This window comes from Manis javanica, chromosome X (assembly GCF_040802235.1).
Source record: "Manis javanica isolate MJ-LG chromosome X, MJ_LKY, whole genome shotgun sequence".
In the NCBI taxonomy this organism is placed as follows: Eukaryota; Metazoa; Chordata; class Mammalia; order Pholidota; family Manidae; genus Manis; species Manis javanica.
Genome location: NC_133174.1, coordinates 23,261,594 through 23,285,464, shown reverse-complemented (window position 1 = coordinate 23,285,464; position 23,871 = coordinate 23,261,594). Strand labels below are relative to the sequence as shown.

At 37.1% G+C, this 23,871-nt stretch overlaps 1 protein-coding gene across 6 annotated transcripts in view; it reads right to left on the bottom strand.

Annotated features, from left to right (window-relative positions):
- The window catches only part of GK (glycerol kinase), a 71,367-nt gene that overhangs the window by 32,794 nt on the left and 14,702 nt on the right, over positions 1–23,871 (bottom strand). For 4 of the 6 annotated variants that reach the window (XM_036992160.2, XM_036992161.2, XM_036992163.2 and 1 more), the window contains exons 4-8: positions 16,998–17,075; positions 7,625–7,708; positions 4,179–4,255; positions 2,025–2,162; positions 32–141 (exon numbers count right to left, since the gene is read on the bottom strand). In XM_036992160.2, the coding sequence (XP_036848055.1) occupies positions 32–141; positions 2,025–2,162; positions 4,179–4,255; positions 7,625–7,708; positions 16,998–17,075 (487 nt within the window). The remainder of the gene's footprint in view (positions 1–31; positions 142–2,024; positions 2,163–4,178; positions 4,256–7,624; positions 7,709–16,997; positions 17,076–23,871) is intronic. The other 2 variants (XM_017640996.3, XM_017641003.3) reach the window with 1 other exon arrangement.

The following is a 23,871-nucleotide window of genomic DNA, read 5'->3' as shown; positions in this document are numbered from 1 at the left end:
AAAACTATTCTTAGGGCAAAATACAACTCACTCGCAGAGCTCTTTATCCCATTCCAAAGAATGAATGTTGAAAAGCATTGTCCTACTGGCATTTGTTACATCTGTACAATGGACACCTCCATTGGCTCCTCCTGTCAAACTCTAGACAGAATAAAAAGGACATGTTAAATTTGTACTTATTTACAAGTTAGTTTACATTTTGTTGAGGGCCATAATCAGCAGTGCAGCACATAAAGCAGAGAATGGAACGTTCTGATTATTTAACTTTCTACTTCTCAACAGTGTCTAATAGAAATATAGTATGAGCTACATATGTAATTTAAAACTTTGTAGTAGCTATACTTAAAAGTATAAAGCAGGTGAAATTCATTTAAACAATACTATGTATCTTATTCAACCCAATATATCCAAAATATCCTTTCCATGTAAAAAAATTACTACTGAGACACTTTACCTTTTTTTGTAAGAACTCTTTGAAATACAGTGCGTATTTTACACTCACATCACATCTCAATTCAGATTAGCTACATTTCAAGTGCTCAACAGCCAGGTGTATGTGGCTAAGTGGATAGCATATTAGATAGCATAGTTCTAGTTAAATGATGGTTAAACAAAAATCCCTTTTGTTCTCATCCTCTTACCTTTCTTGGAAAATGCAGTCCTATCAAATTTGGCAAAGTGAAATGCCTTGAGATGCCTGCCTCTTCAGGATCTTATTGAACCCCGTGTTTCTTTTTTTGTTGTACACTGGTTGTTTTTGTTTGTTTTGAGCAACAATTCTCACTGGGCTCTGCCTGCACTCACCCAAGCACATATCCTGAAAGCAGTTTTAAATTCTCTAATGTTAATATTCTCAGACCTCAACTAGAAGCACTGCTGCTTTCTTTTGTGTTGAACAATAAGAAAGGAACAAAAGTGGGAAAATGGCATCACGTGGGGAGTACAGCCAAATGTGCTCCCTCAGAGTGTCCTGCAGCTCCCAGTTCCCACATCCTGCCTTACTCTGGTTCCAGGCAATTGTCAGACTTATGGTTAGGACTATATCAACTGTGACTGACACGTGGGAAAACTGCTGGCCATGAGCACAAAGCACAGAGGCCCTAGCCAAGCACAGGGAGGGGTAGAGAAGGTGCCACTTCCTGGTAGTGGTGCTAGAAGACCGGCTCCGTGGATCTGGCAAGTGAGAAGAGGGAAAATATTCCCTTGAAGCTCCCTTGAATGTTGAAAAAGATAGTCACATACTTAATGAAGTATTTACAAATGAAATTATATATCTGGGATTTGCTTTAAAACTATCTGTGGGGAGAAAGTATGTGAGTGTAGGTAACAAAAAAGATTGGCCATCACCGATAGCTGTAGCTGGTGCACGCTTGTAGAGATTCATTATACTACTCCCTCTGCTATTGGGTATATTTGAAAATACCCAGAATAAAAAAGTAACAGGGAACAAAAGAGAGAAAGAGAACGAACATACACTTTTAAGATATATCCGGGAAATGTTTGAAATATTAGCTCCACTTATCCATGCTCAGTTTAGGCAAAAGGATTACATAGCAGATATTTACACTTTGATTTTTCCTATTATGTCTTTATTAAATTAGAGACACTATGTAATATTGAAACGGAATGATAAAAGTAGCCTACATGTTTTATCATGTTAAATAGTTATTTTTTCCAAGAAATGACTGGTGGAAAAGAAGTACATGATAGGTGAGAGGAAAGCGGCCTAAATTACTAATTACTAATGACCTAAATTACTTATTCTAAAAATAACAGGTATGAGATAAGGTTTTGGTAATCATCCTCCGTTTTTATTGAAATAAGGCAAGAAAAAATAAAGAGGAAGCAGGCAAAAATGCCTTCTCAATGGAGGCCAAAATGTTCTGCTCTTTCTTGAGTGGCTTTTGTTAATAATGCTGCCAACTAAATAGCTTGAACTCTTAGGAGAAAATAGATAGCAGGCGAGGCAGTTTAAAAAAATTTCTGAAAAATTTTCTCCATATACACATTATATGCAAACATACCCAAATAAGCCATGAATCAATGGTTCCAAAAAGAGCTCTATCTTCTTCAACAGCCTTTTGAACTTGTTTCACATTGTCAAGGAGCCAACGAAGTTTCACTGCACTGAAGTAAGTGCTAAGTGGAAGGCCTGTCTTGGACTAAAAACAGTCAGAAATTCAGACAGCATATTCAGTTCATAACAGTTAAAAAAATAAAAAAGCCACCAAACCAAAAAACTCAACAAATCACAAAGTGTTCAGTGACCCTAAAGGCAATCCCACAATATCATAGATAAAAATACTTTTCCTATCTCATGATACAGGAAAGCCTGTTCATGAACAAAGATCAGAGTGCTATGTTTGCAGTTCAAAGAGCGTCCACGTAGCAAGGTACAGAGAAATTAAATGACACAACGCCCTGTAATCTAGATAGCGAAGACATAGATGTTAACTTCTGTGATGAGTTAGTATTATATGCAGAACTGAGTATGAAACTATGTTTCTGATTTTACATTCCATGAAAGTGATATTTAAGCTGTTGAAAATCAGAGGATATCAATTCATAAACTAATGACATTCACCTGAGATTTTGTTTTAAAACATATGACTTAGCAATATATTTATGTAAAATATATAGATATTATAAATATATATTTACACACATATATTCAAATAACATAATATAAAATTAGTGGAGAATAAAGTAGAGCTCAAAGACAAGCCAGATGAAAGCAACACAGGGTTGTTCTAAGAAAACAGTTGCCTAAATTCAGCAAATACCCTGAACACAGGGAGGATGGATTGAATAAAGGGTACAAATGAAACACATATGGGCTTATCAATCTTCCTTGAGAATGGATCAGGTCCAAGTCTTATTTTTGTTAGTATATTAAATACCAAATTTATTGATAAGGGTTGATGAAAGTGGTTAAGAAGATACACACATCAAAATAATGCAACTATCTTTCCCCTCCCCAATCCCTATTCTCCTCATTTATCTCCTAACTACATACAGAAAGTGACACCTTTTTCCTTCTTATCTCCTATGGATATGTTTAGTAAGAAAACTCCAACCAAAGGATTTAAGACTTCAATGCAATCTTTAAGTTAAGAATCTTAACTCATGGCTTACTAGCTTTCCTAGGGGAAAAAAATCAATGCTCAAAAATAATGAAAGGGAATAATTTATGGGAATAGAATAATTTATGGGAATATTCTTCTTTGAGTTGAAGGACCAAGGGTCATCCCCCAAAGCCAGTAGCAAGGTAGTATATAATGTCTCATTTTCATGAATTAGGTAGAAAGTGCAGAAGTTGCCTAAAATGGCATGGGAGAGAAAAACATGCATCCTTTGAAGCAAGAGTGTCACTGGAGGCAGGAGCCGAAGCATTGGGCAGGGTGACAAAGAGAATCATATATGAAACAGGTAAAGGTATATCAGGACTAGCCTGAAGTTATTTGGGCAGGTTGAGGCCAGGGAATGGTTTGTTCAATTGCTTCAATCAATGGGATTTGAACACAAGTTTCAGAACCAAGAGCCACAAGAAACTGCCTTAAGAGTCCCCCTGACAAATATAAAGGTGATAAACCAAAACACAGAACTTCCTTTGGATACTAAGACAATGTGGCCCTGACCTTGCTAAGAAAAAAAAAATACTTTGCCCATTTAAAAAATTCCCTCTCTTCACTTACCTAAAGAGAGCTCTACGTAAGGTCTGAAAACAATGTTATTAGTCCTCTTCACATGAGGGAAGTGGAAGAGGAGTTCAATAAGGGGCTTGAGTGTCTTCTGCTTTCTCTCCTGGAATCCAGATGCCTAAAATCTCAAAAACACCCAAATCTTTTTTTGATGGATAGCAGAAAACAAGAGGGATGGATTTGGGAAGCCTGGCACCCCCTGGGAGTATGGCTTAAGCCACTGGGTCACTTAACAGTCCCTTTGAGTCTATCAACCTTGGAATGTTATTCTTCTAATCTACCACAAGGCCAGGGAGACAGAAAGGTGAAGACTTGAACTGTCCTCAATTATTTGTGGGGAAATAGTCTATAAATTGTATTTGATAACTATTGTGCAATAAAATATAAGGTCAGAATAATCTTTCTGGTGAAATCTCTAATTTTTTTTTCAAAACAACAAAAGCATTCTTATGGTATACTTTTGAAGAGATCTCTTACCTTGACAAAGTTATTATTTCCTGGAATTCTTTTACTAAGATTCTCAACGGTAGACTGGGTTCTTAGATCAAGCCACACTATAGACCAAAATATAATAATATATATGAAAAACTTCATTTAAAAAAAAAACCAGATCTTAATGAAATCACTGTCAAGGATAGGAGACCGATTAGTTTCCAGAAGCAATTAAATTGCTATAGCTTTCAAAAGACAGAATTTAGAAAATTAGAAATGAATGTCTGTATTGTTAGAAGGGAGAATAAATTTATGAGGGAGAATTTAAAGCTTGTATGCAAAATTACAGAGCAACAGAGCAAGTTAGGAGAACAATACCAAACCTTAGGGTGCTTACTTTGTATCCTTTTTACAGAAAAAAAATGATGAGAAATGTTTTGGATATGGATTTTATAAGCATACATGAATGCAGAGAAAATCTAAATGTTAGGCAGGCTAGTTGCCAGAGCAGAATGCACAGCCCAGAATCACTGTATTGTGTAAAAAGCGTGTATCTTAGAAAATTTGGGAGTAATTTGTGACAAAATAGAAAACCTGCTACTATTATTGAGGGAAGAAAAAAAAAAGATTCAGTCTCGCACGCATGAAATGCTTATTTACATTAAACTCTTTCTAGTAGGCTAGAACCGGGAATCATTAAAAGAATTATTTAAAGGTCACCATTCTTCCTCCCTGCTGAATCGTAAAAAAAAAAAAAAAAAATCTCCTTTTTTAAACAGATCAACATTATTTTTATTAAATACCTATTGTCTACTTTCGGATCCCCAAGTAGAAAGTATTTCTATTCTGCTTCATGACAGAAGGCTTAAGAGGAGGCATTAAATAGTACATCAGCAATCCTGAAAGGTAACCAATAGGATCAGCTGAGCTCTGTTTGTCAGATTTAAGTTGTGCACTTCACTTTCATGACTTTTAACCTGCTGGCAATCACTCCATATTTTTAGACACTGAGTTGTGCTCAGATACCTCCTGAAAAAGACTGGCCCGTGATCTATTTAAAGGGCACCAGAGGAGATTATGCATGCTTGTCCACCACACATGAAGGCTGGCAGTTAGTCTAGTTTGGCTGACCCTTAACTATACTGTTCTTTTCTTTCCAAAGCCAGTTATTTCCTGTAGTGAATTTTCATCAATTCCCTGTAATTCCTTAAACTGTTATTACCCTTGATGGCTATTTGTGCTGGATTCTGATCGTGGTTACCTCACACGAGACCTAAATTGGGGACTTCAGGACATACACTGGTTTCCACAGGCGTGAAACTAAGCAAGAAAAGACTCACCACAACCAAGGGAACAGGAGGCAAAGAGAAAGCCCGTGGACATACACGGCCTAGCAGGTATTTGCTGCCCAGCATCCATTCCATTCCCCTTGCCGCTGGGAGAAGTTAACTCAAATCCTCTTTAGGAAACCAACCTTCCTTTATCCTCAGCCATATGGTTTGTCTGAGATTCAACCCTACCTCTAGCTCCAGTCTCGGGTCCTGACCCCAGTGATCGGTTCAGGATGGAGCATGTGCTCTAATCAGCCTGACTGAGATTTGTGCTCTGTTGGCAAGGGTCCCTCTCCTCAGCACAGTTTGGCAGGGTGTGGCTAGGACCGGCTGCCCTCATGAAGAGAGAACTGAATCAGCTCCTCTGGGGGCAGAACAGACAGACTGTTAGGGGATCCACGTGGCATTGTCTGTCTGAGTCTGGAATCAAACTGAACCTGAAACTAAGCTACTCTTGTTTTGCTGGTTCCATGAGCAAAGGAATTCCTTTTTTAAAAACTTCATCTACTTGACATGGAGTTTTCTATTATTTGCACAGTGGCTCATACAAGCCATTAGCAGTAGCAGCACAGAATTGGCAAGAATTCCCATGTTTAGGGAACACGGGCAGTCCATTTTGTACACAGTGGCAGTACCGTATGACTGTGACCAAAGAGGACCTTCCTTTTAGGCAAGCAACCCCAGCAGGTGTCAATGGCTTAACAGGAGTAATTGGGACAGTAGGGGAATTTGAGCAAAAAGATTAAAATCTGTGATAGGTAGAAGTGACAAACATCTCAATCCTCAGTTTCAAACTACAGTGGGCTAGTGGTTTAATATCAACTGAGTGAGTTTGAATTACCCAGTTTAAAAAAATAAGAGAGTGTTTTGGAATGGAAAATATCAGAGTTCACTGAACTTGGTAAGCATTGACGTGTGTAATTTTGCTTTAGTTATGGAGGGTTTGATGAATCATGATGTAAAATATATTTCTTACCAATGGACATGAAAGCCATTGCTCTAGGCTTTTTGTTTAATGACTCAGCCTTCCAGATCAGCATTTTTACATATTTTAATGAACATTAACAACTACTAGGCAGCTTAAAGATGGAGCTTATCCCCAGGGGTTCTAGGATGGGAGGTCTGTGGACGAGGCCCAGAAATACACCTTTTAAATAGGTGCTCCCATTTAGGAAACACTGTTACACTCCACAGCAGTGATTCGTATCCAGAAAACACACCAGGACCACCTGGAACACTTTGAAATCACACAAGGCCCGACCTTGCAGATTCTGGATGCAGGTTTAGATGAAGAAGACCTGAGTCTTTCTGCTTTTGTTATAAGCATCCCAAGTCATTCAGTATTACACTAGAACTTGAGAACCGCCTTTCTAGGGCATATTCTTTAGGATATTGGGTTTGCTCTGATTATTTATTTAAAATCAAGAGTAAAAACAAAGTGACAATCAGGTGGCTTCCTGAGTCCCAGTGGCTCTGATCCTATTGCTCCTTGATAAGGACCACTTAAATAACTGGGCATTTTACTCCCCACTTGAAAGCTTGCAAATATCCACTGTGGAATCTGCAGAATTAACCCCTCATCAAAAAGAGTCAAAACATTGAGTGTGAAATCAGGAGACCAAGGTTTTATGTCTTCTGGCTTTGCTGTTAACCAGCTATGTGACTCAAGCAAATCATTTTATCCTTCGTGGCCTGGATTTCCTGCCTATAAAATGAAGCAGTTGGACTAGAAGGTCTCTAAAGTCCCTCTTCTAACATTATTCCATGATCACAGAAGGCTGGCCTAATATTTATTTTGTTTTTATAGCCCAAGAGTTTAAGGCAATTAGAATACATGAGATGAATTAGTAAAACTGCCAAAGAAAAAATGTCAGTGGTTGGTACACTACCAAGCAATTCACAAGTACTCCAAATTAATTAAATTAAGAACAAAAAAAATTATAAAACTCATTAAAGAAGCTAAGATGGCAGAATTAGATCTGTAGAATTAAAAGACCAAAGCCAAGAGAGGACCCCAGGCTGGAGGACTAAGCCCCATGTGGAGGTAATTTCTGAGAACAATCAAAAGAATGCCAGATCCAGATCCGGCAGCAGCGGTCAATTTCCCCCAACATGTCTGGGTTGGAAGGCCGGGAAATGAGCAGGAGTCAGCACCAATACCTGAGGAAGTGCCAGCAGCTGGAACTGAAGAGCCAGAGGGCACAACAGCAACTGGATCTGAAGGGCCAGGAGAAACTGGAGCAGCTGGAGCATTAGGAGAAATAATGGCAATTCATGCTAGAGATGGCCAGATTCAAGGTATATGTTCTCTTGTTGACCACTTAGGAAATGATGTCACTTGGGCAAGTTCATCAGAATGAACATTTTTCTACACTTATGAGTGTAGAAAAAGAAAAGGAAGAGACATGGAGTCAAAGGGGAACAAAGGCAGTCTAGTCAGAGTCTCTGGTTCAACAGTATTTCTACTTGCACAAAGACCAAGCAAATACCTGCTTCTTGTTCAGGACATCTCTTCCCTACCTGGCCATGTATCTGCACCCTAGTCAGAAAAGTGGCTCAGTGGGTTATTGATTGCTCACCCAACCACTGAGCGGAAAGGCTGTGTGTGTGATGTAGTGAGCGAGCACATCCCTAGGGGATGTTAGCAAGGAATGCTAAGGTGTGCCACACCCTCTGTTGGGGCCATCTACACGAAGACATGAAAGGGTAGGTTTGGGAAGGCATGGCCCTAAGAAAGCACTTCCCCGGCAGGGTGGCAGGAATTGAAGGCCACCTGCACAAAAAAGAACAGCATGTCTAGAAGGAACAGGGAATTGCTACATTCCAATGTGATTTGGAAAAAAAATAAGAAGAAAAATAGATGTCAGGGAGTCCAGAACACTATACAGCCTGCTTCTAGAAGGCATGCCCCTAATTTTTACCAAGTAAATTGGATTTAATTGGCTCAGACCATCAAATGAATAAGCTAAAAAAGCCCAACTTGAATGATCTGAAACTTTCATTTGTATTAAATAAAGTTACATCCAACATATGTCTGGTAGATTTAGTTTGTTCTGAAAAACAAAGTTTAAAGAGTGAAGAGAAATGCAGTTGCCTCAATGCCCAGGGACAGGGTTAATTTAGTGAAGTAGTAACAATACAAAGGAAGTAATTATTTTTAGAACATTTAGAAATTGACATCGACTTTGATTAGTCATAACAACAGAAGGAAAAAGTACCTAAGAAAAAATTAAAAAATAAAAACACTAGAGATCAACAAAACTATTTTCAGTTGACTAGAAGTAAAGCCAATAATACATCTCTGCAATGGTTTGCTATGAGGAGCTACTGGCCGGACAGGAAGTGAGATGAAGGTGAGGCTTCATGCTATGGAACACACCCTAAGCAAGGACTGCTGGCAGTTACAAAAAGTGTTATCAGGTTGTTTCCTTCACAAGAGACATAATAATAGCAAACGACATTTAATTGCTACATGTTGCCACTTGCCAAAAGGTAAGCTATTAATTAAGCTGGCTAAGAGGTCACTGCAAAAGACGAGACTATAATTGATGACTGACTCTCACCTGATTATATTGTCAGCAGTCAGGTGGGGCCAAAAGGAAACATGCAGAGTTGGGAGGGAGGTGAGTTTAAACGTATATATATGCCAAAATGTGGGGACTGAAACCTATTTCAGCTCCTAGGTATGTAAATGCCAAGATATCAACGACAAACAAGGTGTGTGACCCCAGGGAGGCTCTGCATTTCTGCTACATTACCTGTTGCATGTAAATCAATCATTTCATCTGGCACTTCTGGGTTAAAAAAAAAACTATCAGCCAATTCCCAGCGTGGCTAATACTTACTGAAGCCTCTTAGTCAGGTGCTGTTCTAAGGACCCTAAATGTATTAGTTCATTGGTCTTCATCTCAAGCATATGAGGTCCATACTTTTAATTTCTCCAGTTTAATTGTCAAGGGAATAGGTGCAGAATGGTAGTAAGTGGAAAAGCCGGGATTTGCAGCCAGAGTCTAAATCTGGAATTAAACTTCTATGATGTAAGTGTAACCAGGATGAATTCCTAGTCTTAAATGGAATATGAAGAAATATTAAATATCAGAGACCTCAAAGTTGAAATCTAACTCAGTTTCTTTTTTATTTAAACTGGCCAGAGTTGAAGAATTCAATCACTGCAAAATACCGCAGTATTTCTTTACCCAGGATTGAAAGACATGTAAGGCATTCAAAGAACTGTGTAATAAAAGGTGTGACATAATGAAAAATAAGTGGATCTTGACAAAGCCGGATGTTCTAGATTTTACGAAAGTAGAAAATCTACTCCCTTCCAAAGCCAAACAATAAAGACAAAACCATACTTTTATTAAGGCCAAGTGTGCTTAGGAGTTTTAGATGGTTTGCCATCTATGGTTTTCTTTTATGCTGATAATTCTGAAACATAACCCAGTTCCAGAAAAGATAAAAATATTGAGCTCAAGGTTCCTTTAGATCTCAACAGATGATTACACAGATTTAATCATTGACCCAGGGTTAACCAGTATGTAAAAAAAAAAAGTCTTTTAAAAGATGACCAATGTTTAAAATTGCAATATTCTGTAAAGAGTTATGTGTCACAGTGAACTTTAATTCCAACATCATAGACAAAAAAAAAAAGTTTGCAACACCATTTAAATAAGGAAACATGGTTCAGAGATAAATGTTTTTTGTCAGTGGTTTTCTTTTATGTACTAAAGGTCATAAATGAGTGATTCTTATGTACTTGGATATTACTTTCATATTAAGTGATTATGTATTAAATCATGAATTGTTCTCTGCAGAAAGCTACTGGAGGGTCACAATGCACTAGGCTTGTATGCACACCATGGACTGCAACAGACAGTGACAAAACCTGGCCAAGACAGTGGGGAACAGTTGGGCCATCCTGGTTAGGTCAGAATATTTCACTGGTAGCATCAGTGAAATATATACATGAACATACTAAATATTACTGATCAGACCTCCCCCCACTCGACATTTGGACCACTTGTGTAGATTTGTGCTTCTTTATTGGTTTAGTTTGTAGTGCATTTGTAAACCCAAATCTTATTTTTTCCATAATGCTTAGAAGACAACAAAGTATGTAGACCACTAATAAAAGCTGGTTTGGGAAGGAAAGGGCTTAGAAAAATGGCAGGAATAGCAGGGAAGGAACTCTTTGGAGAAGAACATTAATGAAGATGATGATAAGAGATAGAGAGACAACTACCAGGGGAATAAGGATCCTAAAGACAGCTGAGAGAAGTGAAAGGACTGCTTCAAATCCAGGACCACAGACCTCCTGCAATCCACCTGTGAGGTCAGCATAGTAAACGGCTGCATCACAGCACAGTGACTGGAAGCAGTGATACAAAGGGATGCTCCTCCACAGTGGACACCACAATAATGTTTACCTTGGTCACTGCAGAATGAACACACAAAATCTCAAACCATGTGAAACCACTAAAATAGGCCTTCTGTGTCTCGATGGACCCATGTAAACTTTTCTCTATGCTTATAATTGTATCTGTTATGAAAGATGTCAGTAAACAAATACACCTTTATTGCAAGCAAGAAAATATAGCCTTTGTCAGTCTCTGACTTCTTCACTGAGTGTATCTCATGTCCATTGATAGTACCCTGGAATTGTCCTATCTCTAGTACTGTATTGGGGGTGAGTGAGCAAGTTGTTAACCAAGGCCACTTAAAAAAGAAAGCCACATATAGTAGCATCAAAAAGGCTAAGAACAAATGCTGGCGAGGATGCAGAGAAAGGGGAACCCTCCTACACTGCTGGTGGGAATGTAAACTAGTTCAACCATTGTGGAAAGCAATATGGTGATTCCTCAAAAAACAAAAAATAGTAATACCATTTGACCCAGGAATTCCACTCCTAGGAATTTACCCAAAAATACAAGTTCTCTGATTCAAAAAGACATATGTACCCTTATGTTTATTGCAGCACTATTTACAATAGCCAAAATATGGAAGCAACCTAAGTGTCCACCAGTAGATGAATGGATAAAGAAGATGTGGTACATGTATACAATGGAATATTAATCAGCCATAAAAAGAGAGAAATCCTGCCATTTGCAACAACATGGATGGAGCTGGAGGGTACTTTGCTCAGTGAAATAAGCCAGGCAGAGAAAGACAAGTATCAAAGCATTTCCCTCATTTGTGGAGTATAACAATGAAGCAAAACTGAAGGAACAAAACAGCAGCAGACTCACAAACTCCAAGAAGGGACTAGCGGTTACCAAAGGGGAGGGGTGGGGGAGGGTGGGTGGGGAGGAAGGGAGAAGGGGATTGAGGGGCATTATGATTGGTGCACATGGTGTGGAGGGGGATCATGGGGAAGACAGTGTAGCACAGAGAAGGCAAGCAGTGACTCTGTGGCATCTTACTACACTGATGGACAGTGACTGCAATGGGATATGAGAGGGGTGATTGTAGTAACCACATTGTTTTTCATGTGAAACCTTCATAAGTGTATATCAATAATACCTTAATAAAAAATATGATACAAAAAAGAAGGCCACATAAAAGGCAGTTTTTAAAAAAGAGAAATGTAAACTGCTCCTCTCATTTGCTTGTCTATAACAAATAATGCTTATCAGTCATATAATTTACTAAGTGGAGAGAAAACTGAAGAGGAGGACAGGCCTAGAGTAACAGATGTACAAAAGAAAGGGACGAGGGAAGAAAATAAAGAGAAAGAGAGAGAGAGATGTAAACAGAGACAAAGCTTAAACACAAATATATATATGAAAATTGGTTCTGTTTTCATCAATCAATCACACCCTGTTGGGATTAAGATTAAGCTGTTAATGATTTAACATACTGCTGATATTCTCAACTGACGACTCGCATGGAGACTAGCATCTTAGGGTTTTACTGGATGAAATAAAATTGAGGCAGAATCTACCTTTGTCATTATTTAGTGGCTTCTCTTCCCAACTAATTATTCCTTCTCTCTCCTCCTTTGTATTCCCCTTCCTGCTTCTTGCCTCCAGATTCCTATCCTTAGCTGTGTCAGGAGGGCAAGCACCATGCCACCTGCCTGGTTTGTTTCTATACACCTAGGGGTCACCACAGAACCAGTACACAGAAAGGCACCTAAACTTTTGTTAAATAAATTAAATTTATATTCATTCCTTATGGAAGTCATCTATAATAAAGAGACTATCACCTCTGTGTTATCAACTCTAAAGTCTACATTTTGAACAATCTCTTTACAATTGAGCTACAGATTTCTAATTGCCCAGAAATTAGCTCTCATTCCAAGTCTGATACTCACTTTGTCCAAAAAACTAAGCCATTTTTCTCCCAGGTTGGCATCCCTTAAGTATTAATTTCCTTTTGTTTTCTCAGGCTAAAAATCTTACAGCCCTGTTTTACATTTCCCTCATCTTTATGTCCTATCCAATTTACAAACGTACAGGTTGTATCTTTTCTCTGAAGCGGCTCAGAGATTTGCCTTCCCTCCATTCTCACTGCACTTGTACAGTCTACTCATTAGCGATCTCAATTAACTCCTTGCTAGATTTTACTGCCAAGATGAATCTGGTGCTTTTTAATATAATTACTTACATATTTGGATTTAAATGCTTTCTATTTGTCCTTCCTGTTTCATATTCCTTTTTCTTTCCTTTCTTGCCTTATTTTAAAAAATCATTCCATTTTCCCCCTTTACAAGCTCTTAATTATATATTGTTTTACTCTTATTGCTTATCCTAGAGACTAATGGGCATCGTTGACAATGCAAAGGCCTCAAAACACTTTAACCTCATCTACCCCAAATTCCTTTCACGTACAGCTGCTGTCATGTATTTTAATTCTTAATGTTTGGAACATCGTGATATTGTTTTACATAGTCATACTTCTTTTAGATTGACCTACATATTTCCCCTTTCTGGGGCTGTGCATTTCTTTCCTGCATTGCCAAATTTCCATTTAAGAACATTTTCCTTCTACCTGAAAAAGTGTTTAGTTTTTCATTCAGTAGGTTTGCTTATACTCATTTCTATCAGTTTTTGTTTCTGCCTCTTTATTTCACCTTAATTTCTTAAGAATATTTTCACTGGATATAGAATTCTAGGTGGCAGTTATTATCCTTTTAAGAATCTAAGAGATTTCATTCCATTGTATTCTGACTTATTTTGTTTCCATTGAGAAATCAGCTGAAAGTTTTAGTGCTGCTATCTTGAAGGTCATATCCTCTGGCTACCTTAAAATGTTTCTTTCTCTCTTCAGGTCTCAGCATATGTTTATGTATGGCTCTCTGTGTATTTATCTTGCCTTGGGGTCAGTGCTTGGATCTGGCTTGATATCTTTCATCAGTTTTGAAAAACCTTATCATTTCTCTTTCTCTTTCTTCTGGGACTCCAATTCCAAGTATGTTGGTCCTTCTCACCTTACCCCATATTTCTCTTAAGATTCTTTTCTGTATTTTCTAAACTTCTGCCTCTCTGTGCTTCAGTCTGGATATTTACTTCTGATCTCTTTTCCAGTTCACTAATTGACCTTCATCTGTATCTAATCTGATGTAAAACTCATATATTGAGTTTTTATTATAGTTTTAGAATTTCTATTTTTAAATTTCCTATTCTTTCCTCAGATTATCAATCTTGTTAATGAATTCCTTAAACATGTTAATCATGGTTAAAGTCTCATAACTCTAATATCAGGATTTATTATGGGTCTGTTTCTAATGTCACTTGTTTCTGTTGGTTTTCAGTCATGTGTTGTTTTGTCTGTCTGGTTACTTTTTACAGAAAACTAAAAATTGTACATTGAAAACTCTAGGGAGTGTTCTCCTCCAGAGGTCCTCCAGAAAGGGTTCACTTTTGCTTCTAAAAGGAAGTTAGGCTAGTAGTATTAGCAATCTCAGATCACCTTAACACAATAAGGATTTAAAATTAGTTGAATGTGGCTTCGATTCCTGTGAGGGTTGATATAGTTCCAGTTTGCTTTACTTCTAGGATTGGCCCTTCCACAGTACAAATCAAAGGTATTGGAATTTACTAATTCTCAACTCCATCCTTGGTAGCCCCTGACTCTACCTTTTGCCTCCCTATTTCCATGAACCTATGAAACAGCTGCTTAGCCTCTCAGATAGTCCTTTCAGAATCTATAGATATCTCCAGGGAATAAGCAACATCAAATGCCAGGCTTACTTCTCTGGGTTTTCCATCTCTCCCATTTGAGGATCTCGGTCCCACAATTCCTCACTGTTTAGGCAGCCTTCTAGTCTTTCAGACAGTTTTGTTTTGTCCAACTTCTTGAGCTATTCTCAGCAGAGAGGTGCATTTGAAATAATCCATTCCACTACTGTGGAAAGCTAACGTCCCTTTATTACTCACTTTGTTCCATGTTGCCCAGTGCCTGGCTTTTGGTGTCTTCGATATCCTTACCAACCCCTATCTATCCAAATTAAAACATAGGCTTCAGGGTTGGAGAGGGTTATGTTCAAACCTCTACTTACAGCTATATATGGCACTGGACAATTTATACAGCTTTTCCATGACTAATTTATAAAATAAGGCTAATAAAACCTGCTTGATGGCCATTGAAATGAAATAATATAGTAAAATGTCTATGATAATTCCTAGTACACAGGAATGTTAGCCCTTATCGAGCCAGTATAATCACTGCTAGTTCTATAAAACTAAAAAGTCATCGTATGTGCAAATATGATTAGTCTCTTCACTCTTTGGTGAAATATGTATACATATTTTCACTTTCATAGTCTGTTCACACCATCCTTCCAATTTTCCATTTTCTGAATGTAATCTAATCCAACACATTCTTCAAGGCCTAAAATGGAGTTCAACCTCCCCCAAAAAGTATGCCAAAAATTCAAAATTTATGCTAATGTGTATTTGCTCTAATTCCTATTCAACTTTGGATACAATTTATCAACTATTTCCTAATTTTCTATTAGTCTCTTTCCAAAACAAGATTATAAAATATTTAGAAAAAGAGCTAATAATTCATATCCTCCAAAACACACCCAGTATAGCATCAAACACATAAGGGGTTCTCAAAACTTGCATATGGTTCAGTACAGAAAAAAAGTTCTTCATATCCCACAGGTACAGTATGAATCAGTACTCCAAGGCACATAGAATGGGGAGCAGAGGGGCACAGGTAGAAGAAAAGAAAATGAGTACACAAGCACATCATGAAAAGAAAATTTTTCTGGTAAAATATTTACTTAAATCCTTCACTCTAAGCATAACTTCAACTAATGTGGTTGCATGACTTTAAAATGACAATTCAAAGTCCAAAGTTGCATTTTTATAATTCAAAGTTTAGAGTTTAACAGGAATCTGGTTCCTTTGAGTAGACCCTTCCTTCCACTAGGGGGAAAAAAAGTAAAACCCTAACTAGCTCAAGAAGCTGGCTAATGATCTGTGAAAGAATACTCTCCTAGGTACTAGTCATTAAAAATATAACATCCTGCTTTACTTATATCCAGAGTAAGCCACTCATGAGAATGAGAACAAAATAAAGATTGAAAAGATGTACTTTTGTGTAATAAGACCTTTGTTTGCAATTCTTTGACATTTTTTGAGTTTTCAATTTTTTATCACAGATACAGAAACATACCAAATGCTTTCTTATAACACAGTAACATTAAATACCTTAGTTTTTTATAAAGATTATTTCCAAAGGATTCATGCCCCTTTTACAAGGTACCTTTTTATTGTATTTTTCTGCTTGAATATCATCACTTTCTTCCAATCAATACTAAAGTAACTATATTCCTAAAATTAGTGTAAAGTAAAAATAGCTCACTATCTTTACTTTATAATTTCTGCCTCCATTCCCCACCCCACAATGAGGTACTGACAAAAATTTGTGATAGAATGATACATTTTAACATTTGTATCTTTAGAATAAAACTTTCCTTTTAGCAAGTGACAGTGTCATTCAATGCTCAGTTGTCATATGCTAAGAAAGATGCTAAGATATACCCATGGTCATTCACATTTAGTTAGACATGATACCTAGTGGCAGTATATTTGAGATTTTGAGTTTTTGAACCACTGATGAAATAACCAAATTTGTAGCAGAAGGAGCTCAATTTTTGAGGTTTTATTTTCATAACCTTAGATGAGTCAATTCAAAATCCTAGATGGGAAGAACAAGTACACAAATATGTTATAGAGAGATGATGAAACATTTAACTTTTGATTGTTGAGGGGAGGAGGAGGTGAGGTTTCTTTTAGGTGTCAGAAACAGCAGGGATTATAAAACTGTTCTGGCAACAGTGACCCATTTGTATGATATAAATAATCAGGAAAAGGGAAGAGCATGGGAAAGAGTTAATTCAAGATGTGAATAAATATCTGGAAATGGTAAATATAACAATTAATTTCTTAGAGGACTCTTCTGCCCATCCTATCAGATTATAGGAAACATGACTGCATGCTTTTCAGCCAGATATTTCAGTATGACGATACTTGCAAATGGAGAAAGGCCTTGCATTTAACATCCATGCATGATAACTTACCCACAGCATTGTAGAGAGGCTCTCCAGTTAACCTGTCCCAGACTACAGTGGTTTCCCTCTGGTTACTGACACCAATAGCTTTAAAGAGAGAGTTAAACAGAAGGAAGCAGAAAATTAAACAAGGACAAAACTACTTCAAAATAGTTCTCATTTTCTTTTACAGGCACAATAAACATAGCAATTCAAAAACATTTGGCCCAAGGAAAAGTGTACACCCAATGTCAACCTTATATTGTGATTAATTAGAAATTCAGTTTTATTCCTGTATTTTAATGTTACAAGACATGAGTTCATTCAGACATAAATACAGCATGTGATAGCACTTATATTACACTGACCTAGATACAACTCAAGTGCTATATAGTTACAGTAAGTTATTTTAAGTAAAATACTAATCCATACCACCTTATTCAATTCAACTTCATTCAGCTAAATCAGAGATTGTCACACTTGGTTGTGCATTAGAATTAACTGCAGAAATTTAAAAAAATTCCAATGCCTAGGCCCTGGCCTCAAACATTCCAGTTTAACTAACCTGGGGTTAGATCTGGGCATTAGTATTTTTCCTTAAAACTCCCTAGGTGATTCTACTGTGCAACCCAGGCTGAACACACTGAGCTAAAGGATCAAGCTCTTGCAGAATTAAGATTAGGGCCAGCATTAAAGGCTATATAATCAACAACACATCATATGTGCAAATCTCCTCTAAAATTGCTCACCATGTGGCCATTCAGACAGCACTTCTAGTGAAAAGACACTACCTCTCTCAAGGCAGACCCATTTTTATAAAAATCCTTTTCCTTCTGGCTTCTACTTACAGATCTTAACTATATTCTACAGAGACAGACAGAATAAGTTAATCATTCTTTCACATGTCAGTCCTGCACAAGCTATTTTGTCCCTCAAGTCTTCTCTTCCACTGACTAAGCTCAACAATTCAGTTTCCTTCCACTGACCCTGCCTCCATATGGCGTGGTTTAAAGCCCCTTCATCACCTCTCCTAGGAACATGCAACTATTTGTCCATATTACTCAGATTGTACACTCAGAATAAAAAAACAACAGCAGTGTTCTGACTAGCAGAGCTGAGGGGGTCCAGCAGCATCCTTGTTCTAAATAATCTTTTTTATTAAGCTTAAAACAATGATTTGTATTTTAAACAATATACTATAATCTAAACTTAAGAAAGAACAGTAATTACTTAGGTTTTACCTTAAGAATATTTTATGTATAATAGAAAGCAACAAAAACTGGCCTGTGGAAAATGAACAATGTACATTTTTTATTGAAGTATAATAGACAAGTAACATTAGTTTTAGGTGTACAACATGATTCAATATTTGTATACACTGAGAAATGATCACAGTAAGTTTCCCCATAACCATATAAAGTTATATAATATGCAATACAATATTGTTGACTATAGCCATCATGTTGTACATTACATCCCCATGAATTACTTATTTTATGACTGGATTCTGTACCTCTTGACCCTCTTCTCTCATTTTTCCCATCCCCCAACACCTCTCCCTTCTAGCAACCAACAATCTAGTCTCTGAATCTATGAGTTTTGTTTTGTTCATGTTTTTTAGATTCTACATGTAAGTGAAATTACATGGTATTTGTCTTTCTCTGAGCTATTTCACTTAGCATGATACCCTCAAGGTCCATCTCTGTTGCAAAAGGCAAGATTCCATTCATTTTTATGGCTGCATAGTATTCCACTGTACGTAAGGGTGTGTGTGTATACATATATATGACATCTTCTTTATCCATTCATCCATCAGTGGGGACTTTCATTGTTTCCATATTTTGAAATGCTGCAATAAACATGGGGTGCACATCTTTTCAAATTAGTAATTTTGTTTTCTTTGGATCAATACCCAGAAATGGAATTTCTGGATCATATGGTAGTTCTGTTTTTAGTTTTTTGAGGAATCTCCATATTGTTTTCCATGATAGCTGCACCAGTTTGAATTCCCGCCAACATCACACAAGGATTCCCTTTTCTTCACATCCTCACCAACACGCATTATGTTCTGTCTTTTTGGTACTAGCCATTCTGACTGGTCTGAGGTAGTATCATATTGTGGTTTTGATCTGCAGTTCCCTGATGATTAGTGATGTTGAGCATCTTTCCATGTGCCTATTGGCCAACTGTACATCTTCTTTGGAAAAATGTGTATTCAGATCCTCTGCCCATTTTTTAATTGTTTTTTTTCATTTTCATTGTTTTTTTGCTATTGTATGAGCTCTTTATATATTTTGGATACTAACCCCTTATCAGATATGTAGTTTGTAAGTATCTTCTCCTATTCAGTAGATTGCCTTTTCGTCTTGTTGATGGGTTTCCTTCACTTTGCAAGAGCTTTTGAGTCGATGTACCCCATTTGTTTATTTTTGCTTTTGCTGTCATCACCTTTAGTGACAGATACAAAAAATATCACCAAAGAGTGATGTCAAGGATCTTACGCCCTATATTTTTTTATAAGAGTTTTATGGTTTCTGGTCTTATAATCAAGTCTTCAATCATTGAGTTGATTTTTGTTTATGATGTAAAATAGTGGTCTAGTTTCATTCTTTTGCATGTGGCTGTCCAGTTTTCCCAACATCATTTATTGAAGAGACTCTCCTTTTCCTATTGTATATTCTTGGCTCTTTTGCCATAAGTTAACTGACTATATATGTCTGGGTTTATTTCTGGGTTCTCTATTCTGTTCCATTGATCTATGTGTCTGTCTTTATGGCAATATAATACTGTTTTGATTACTATAGCTTTGTAGTGTAGTTTGAAATTAGGGAGCTTCCTCCAGCTTTGCTTTTCTTCTTCAAGATTTCTTTGGCTGTTTGGGATCTTTTGTAGTTCCATACAAATTTTAGGATTGTTTGTTCTATTTCTGTGAAAAATGCCATTGGGGCATTGAATTTGTAGATCACTTTGGTTAATAAGGATATTTTAACAATATTAATTCTTCCAATCCATGAACACAGGATATCTTTCCACTTATTTGTGTCTTCTTCAATTTATTTCATCAATGTCTTGTAGTTTTTAGTATATATGTCTTTCACCTCCTAGATTAAATTTATTCTTAGGTATTTTATTCCTTTTTATGTAATTGTAAATGGGACTATTTTCTTAATTTCTATTTCTGCTAGTTCTTTATTATATAGAAACACAAAAGATTTCTGTATATTGATTCTGTATCCTGCAACTTTACTAATTAATTTATTACTTCTAAGTTTTATGGTGGAGCCTTTAGGGTTTTTAATATATAAAATCATGTCATCTGCAAATAATGACAGTTTTACTTCTTCCTTTCAAATTTGTATGCTTTTTCTTTCTTTTTCTTGCCTAATTGCTTTGGTTAGGGCTTCCAATACTATGCTGAATAAAGGTGATGAGAGTAGACATCCTTGTCTTGTCCCTGATCTTAAAGGAAAAGCTTTTAGCTTTTCACCACTGAGTAAGATGTTAGCTGTGGGTTGTCATATATGGCCTTTATAATGTTGAAGTGTGTTCCCTCCATACCCACTTTGAATGTTTTTATCATGAATGGATGTTGAATTTTGTCAAAGGCTTTTTCTGTATCTATTGAGATGATCATATGGTTTTTCTCCTTTATTTTATTAATGTGGTGTACACATTGATTAATTTGGGGATATGAGCCATCCTTGCATCCCTGGAATAAATCCCACTTGGTCATGGTTAATCATTTTAGTGCATTTTTGAATTCAGTTTGCTAATATTCTGTTGAGGATTTTTACATCCATGTTCATCAGGAATACTATACTGTGATTTTCTTTTTTTGTGGTGTCCTTGTCTGATTTTGGTATCAGGGTAATGCTGGCCTTGTAAAATGAGATTGGAAGCATGCCCTTCTCTTCAATTTTCTGGAAGAGTCAGAGAAGGATATGTAGAATATTTTCTTTGAATGTTTGGTAGAATTTACCAGTGAAGCCCTCTGATCTTGGACTTTTTGTTTTTGGGGAAGGTTTTTGATTACTGATTCAATCTCCTTGCTAGTAATTGATATATTCAGATTTTCTGTTTCTTCATGATTCAGTTTCTAGGAATTTAACCATTTCTTCATTTGTCTAATCCCTTGGTATATAATTGTCATAGTAGTCTCATATGATTGTATTTCTGTGGTACTAGTTTTGACTTCCCCTCTTTAATTTCTGATTTTATTTATTTGAGCCATCTCGCTGATTTTCTTAGTGAGTCTAGTTAAAACTTTATCTAAATAATCTTTATCCAATGCAGATTGACTTTAACACTTTTTCTAGAGGAACAAAGATGATTAAGGTTCTACTCCAAGAAAACTTAGAGATGTAAAAGGAAGAGATTTTGGTGTATTTTTTTAAAAATAGGAGGCACAAATGTTTGTAGGAATAAAGATGGAAGAGAAAGGAGAATGGGGTGGCACAGGGTTGGGAATCAGTTGGACACTGTCTTGATTCTTATAGTGACAGGAGGGAATGGGATTAATGCACAGGTGGAGGGAGAAGTCTCAAGTAGAGCAGAAGGCTATTGCTTCCCTTTTGATGAAGGAAGGGATAAGGGATCCAGATATTAAGTGTAAGAACAGGGAGTTTAGTTATGGCCCCAGAGCTTCAACTTTCTCTGTGAAGTAGCAGCAAGGTCACCTGCTGAATTGGGACTAAGCAAAAGTAGTATCATCAGTTTGGGGCACTATTCAATAGAGCTCAGGCTCTGATGCTAGACTACTGAGGTTCAAATTCCAATTCCTCTGCTTCCTCGGAGCACCACCCTGGGTGTTATGTATTCTGTAAAATGGAGATAATAATAGTCCCCACCTTGCAGAGTAACAATGAGGAATCCCCGAGTTAATGTACATTAAAACAGTACCTGGCACATAGTAACCACTCAATAAATGTTACTTATCGTTGCCAATCATTGTTGTCATTATTAGTGAGGACAGAATGGAGTAACAGTTACAGAGAAGGGGACTGAGCTAAGCAGGGCACATAAAGGCCAGAGACCTCAGTGGGGCTGTGGCAATGGGTTGCTAAAGGGGAGCATTACAAACATGATATATATTTTTTTTTGAGAGGGCATCTCTCATATTTATTGATCAAATGGTTGTTAACAACAATAAAATTCTGTATAGGGGGGTCAATGCTCAATGTACAATCATTAATCCATCTCAAGCCTAATTCTCGTCAGTCTCCAATCTTCTGAAGCATAACGAACAAGTTCTTAGATGGTGAACGAATTCTTACATAGTGAATACATTCTTACATGGTGAACAGTACAAGGGCATTCATCACAGAAACTTTCGGTTTTGATCACGCATTATGAACTATAAACAATCAGGTCAAATATGAATATTCGTTTGATTTTTATACTTGATTTATATGTGGATCCCACATTTTTCCCTTTATTATTATTATTATTTTTATTTTTAACAAAATGCTGAAGTGGTAGGTAGATGCAAGATAAAGGTAGAAAACATAGTTTAGTGCCAAACATGATATTTTTAATGACTTTACAATGTGGGCTTGCAATCTATTCATGATCTCCTAAAATCTATTCCTCCCCCGCTATGTTAATTTTCCATAAACAGGCTGGCTGCTCCCTTTGCTGTAGTCCTCGTGTCACTCTTCTATGCCCCTCACACTACCTTTCATATTGGCTCATTCTAACTTGCATTCAGAATGTAATCTAGAGCTATTCCTATCTGATTCATTGATCACAAGTTCCTCCCTGAATACTGCTTTCTCCTCTATTTTAATTCGATTCCTCCATGCCAAGCAAAATTGCTTTTCTTGCAGATAATCAAAGTACAGTGATATAGCTTCTCAGTATTCTCTTCCAGCCATAAACACATCATTATTACCAGTTTCTCCCCAGGGCACACAGGCCTTAATGCATTATATCTGAACATTTTAAATGCTCTACCTTCTTGTCATTTTTACCCTAAAATCCTGTTTTAAAAAAATATATTTTCTGATTGCTAATCCTTGCACATGTGCCTCTCTTAATAATTCCTAATTTTAATTTCTTCTTTCTCAGATTAATGCATTCAGGCTTTTTAATTCACCACCCTAGCACATCTACCATGTAGCAGTATATGAAAGTTACATGCATGAAATACACACTTTCTGGCTTCATAGGCTTTCAGTTACAGATACTATAATCGTTGGCATATGTAAAACCCAATGTATCACTCTTGTATCTCATAGGTTCATGCCTCACACCAATATACTCTTTCTCAGGGGGTATTTTTCTCAACACTGAGTGCCACTAGTAAAATTAACTAGTTAAATGCTACATTAAAAAAATCTCTGGTTGAATTTTGCTTAAAATGCCTGTGAAAAGATAATCACAATTAAAAAAGTATAGTTAGAAAAACCAGAAGAAGGCTCTGTGGCTACTAGGGATGCCATGTGGGAAGAGGTATAAAGCTTTTTAAGGCAACAGTCTCTGGAAGATGTGTGCTTGAGGCAAGTTATAATGAATGCAAATGAGATGTGCCCATTGCTGGGAAGTTATTTTGCAGAATGGGGTGCCTCCCTGAGACCTGAGGGAGACACCTGAGAGCAGGAGGGTGGGAAGTGATGGAAATGTGTGTGGCTGTGTGGGCAGGGCAAGGCAGTGGATGTTGGGGTTTCTCTTTCCTCCAACAGCATGGTAACTACTTCCAATAGGAGAGAATCTAATCACAGAGAATTTTATGCTCTCCGCTTTGGAACAGTGTATGTTGTGTTTTGATTGTATCACATGAGAGGAGGTGAGGGGGGGTAGCTGGTGTTGTCATTCTTTATACTTTGTACTTCCTTCAGTCTAGTGTCAGGCAAACAGTTGCCCAACTCTCTAAGTCAAGAGGGAAGGAAGCAGCCTGTTTACTTTT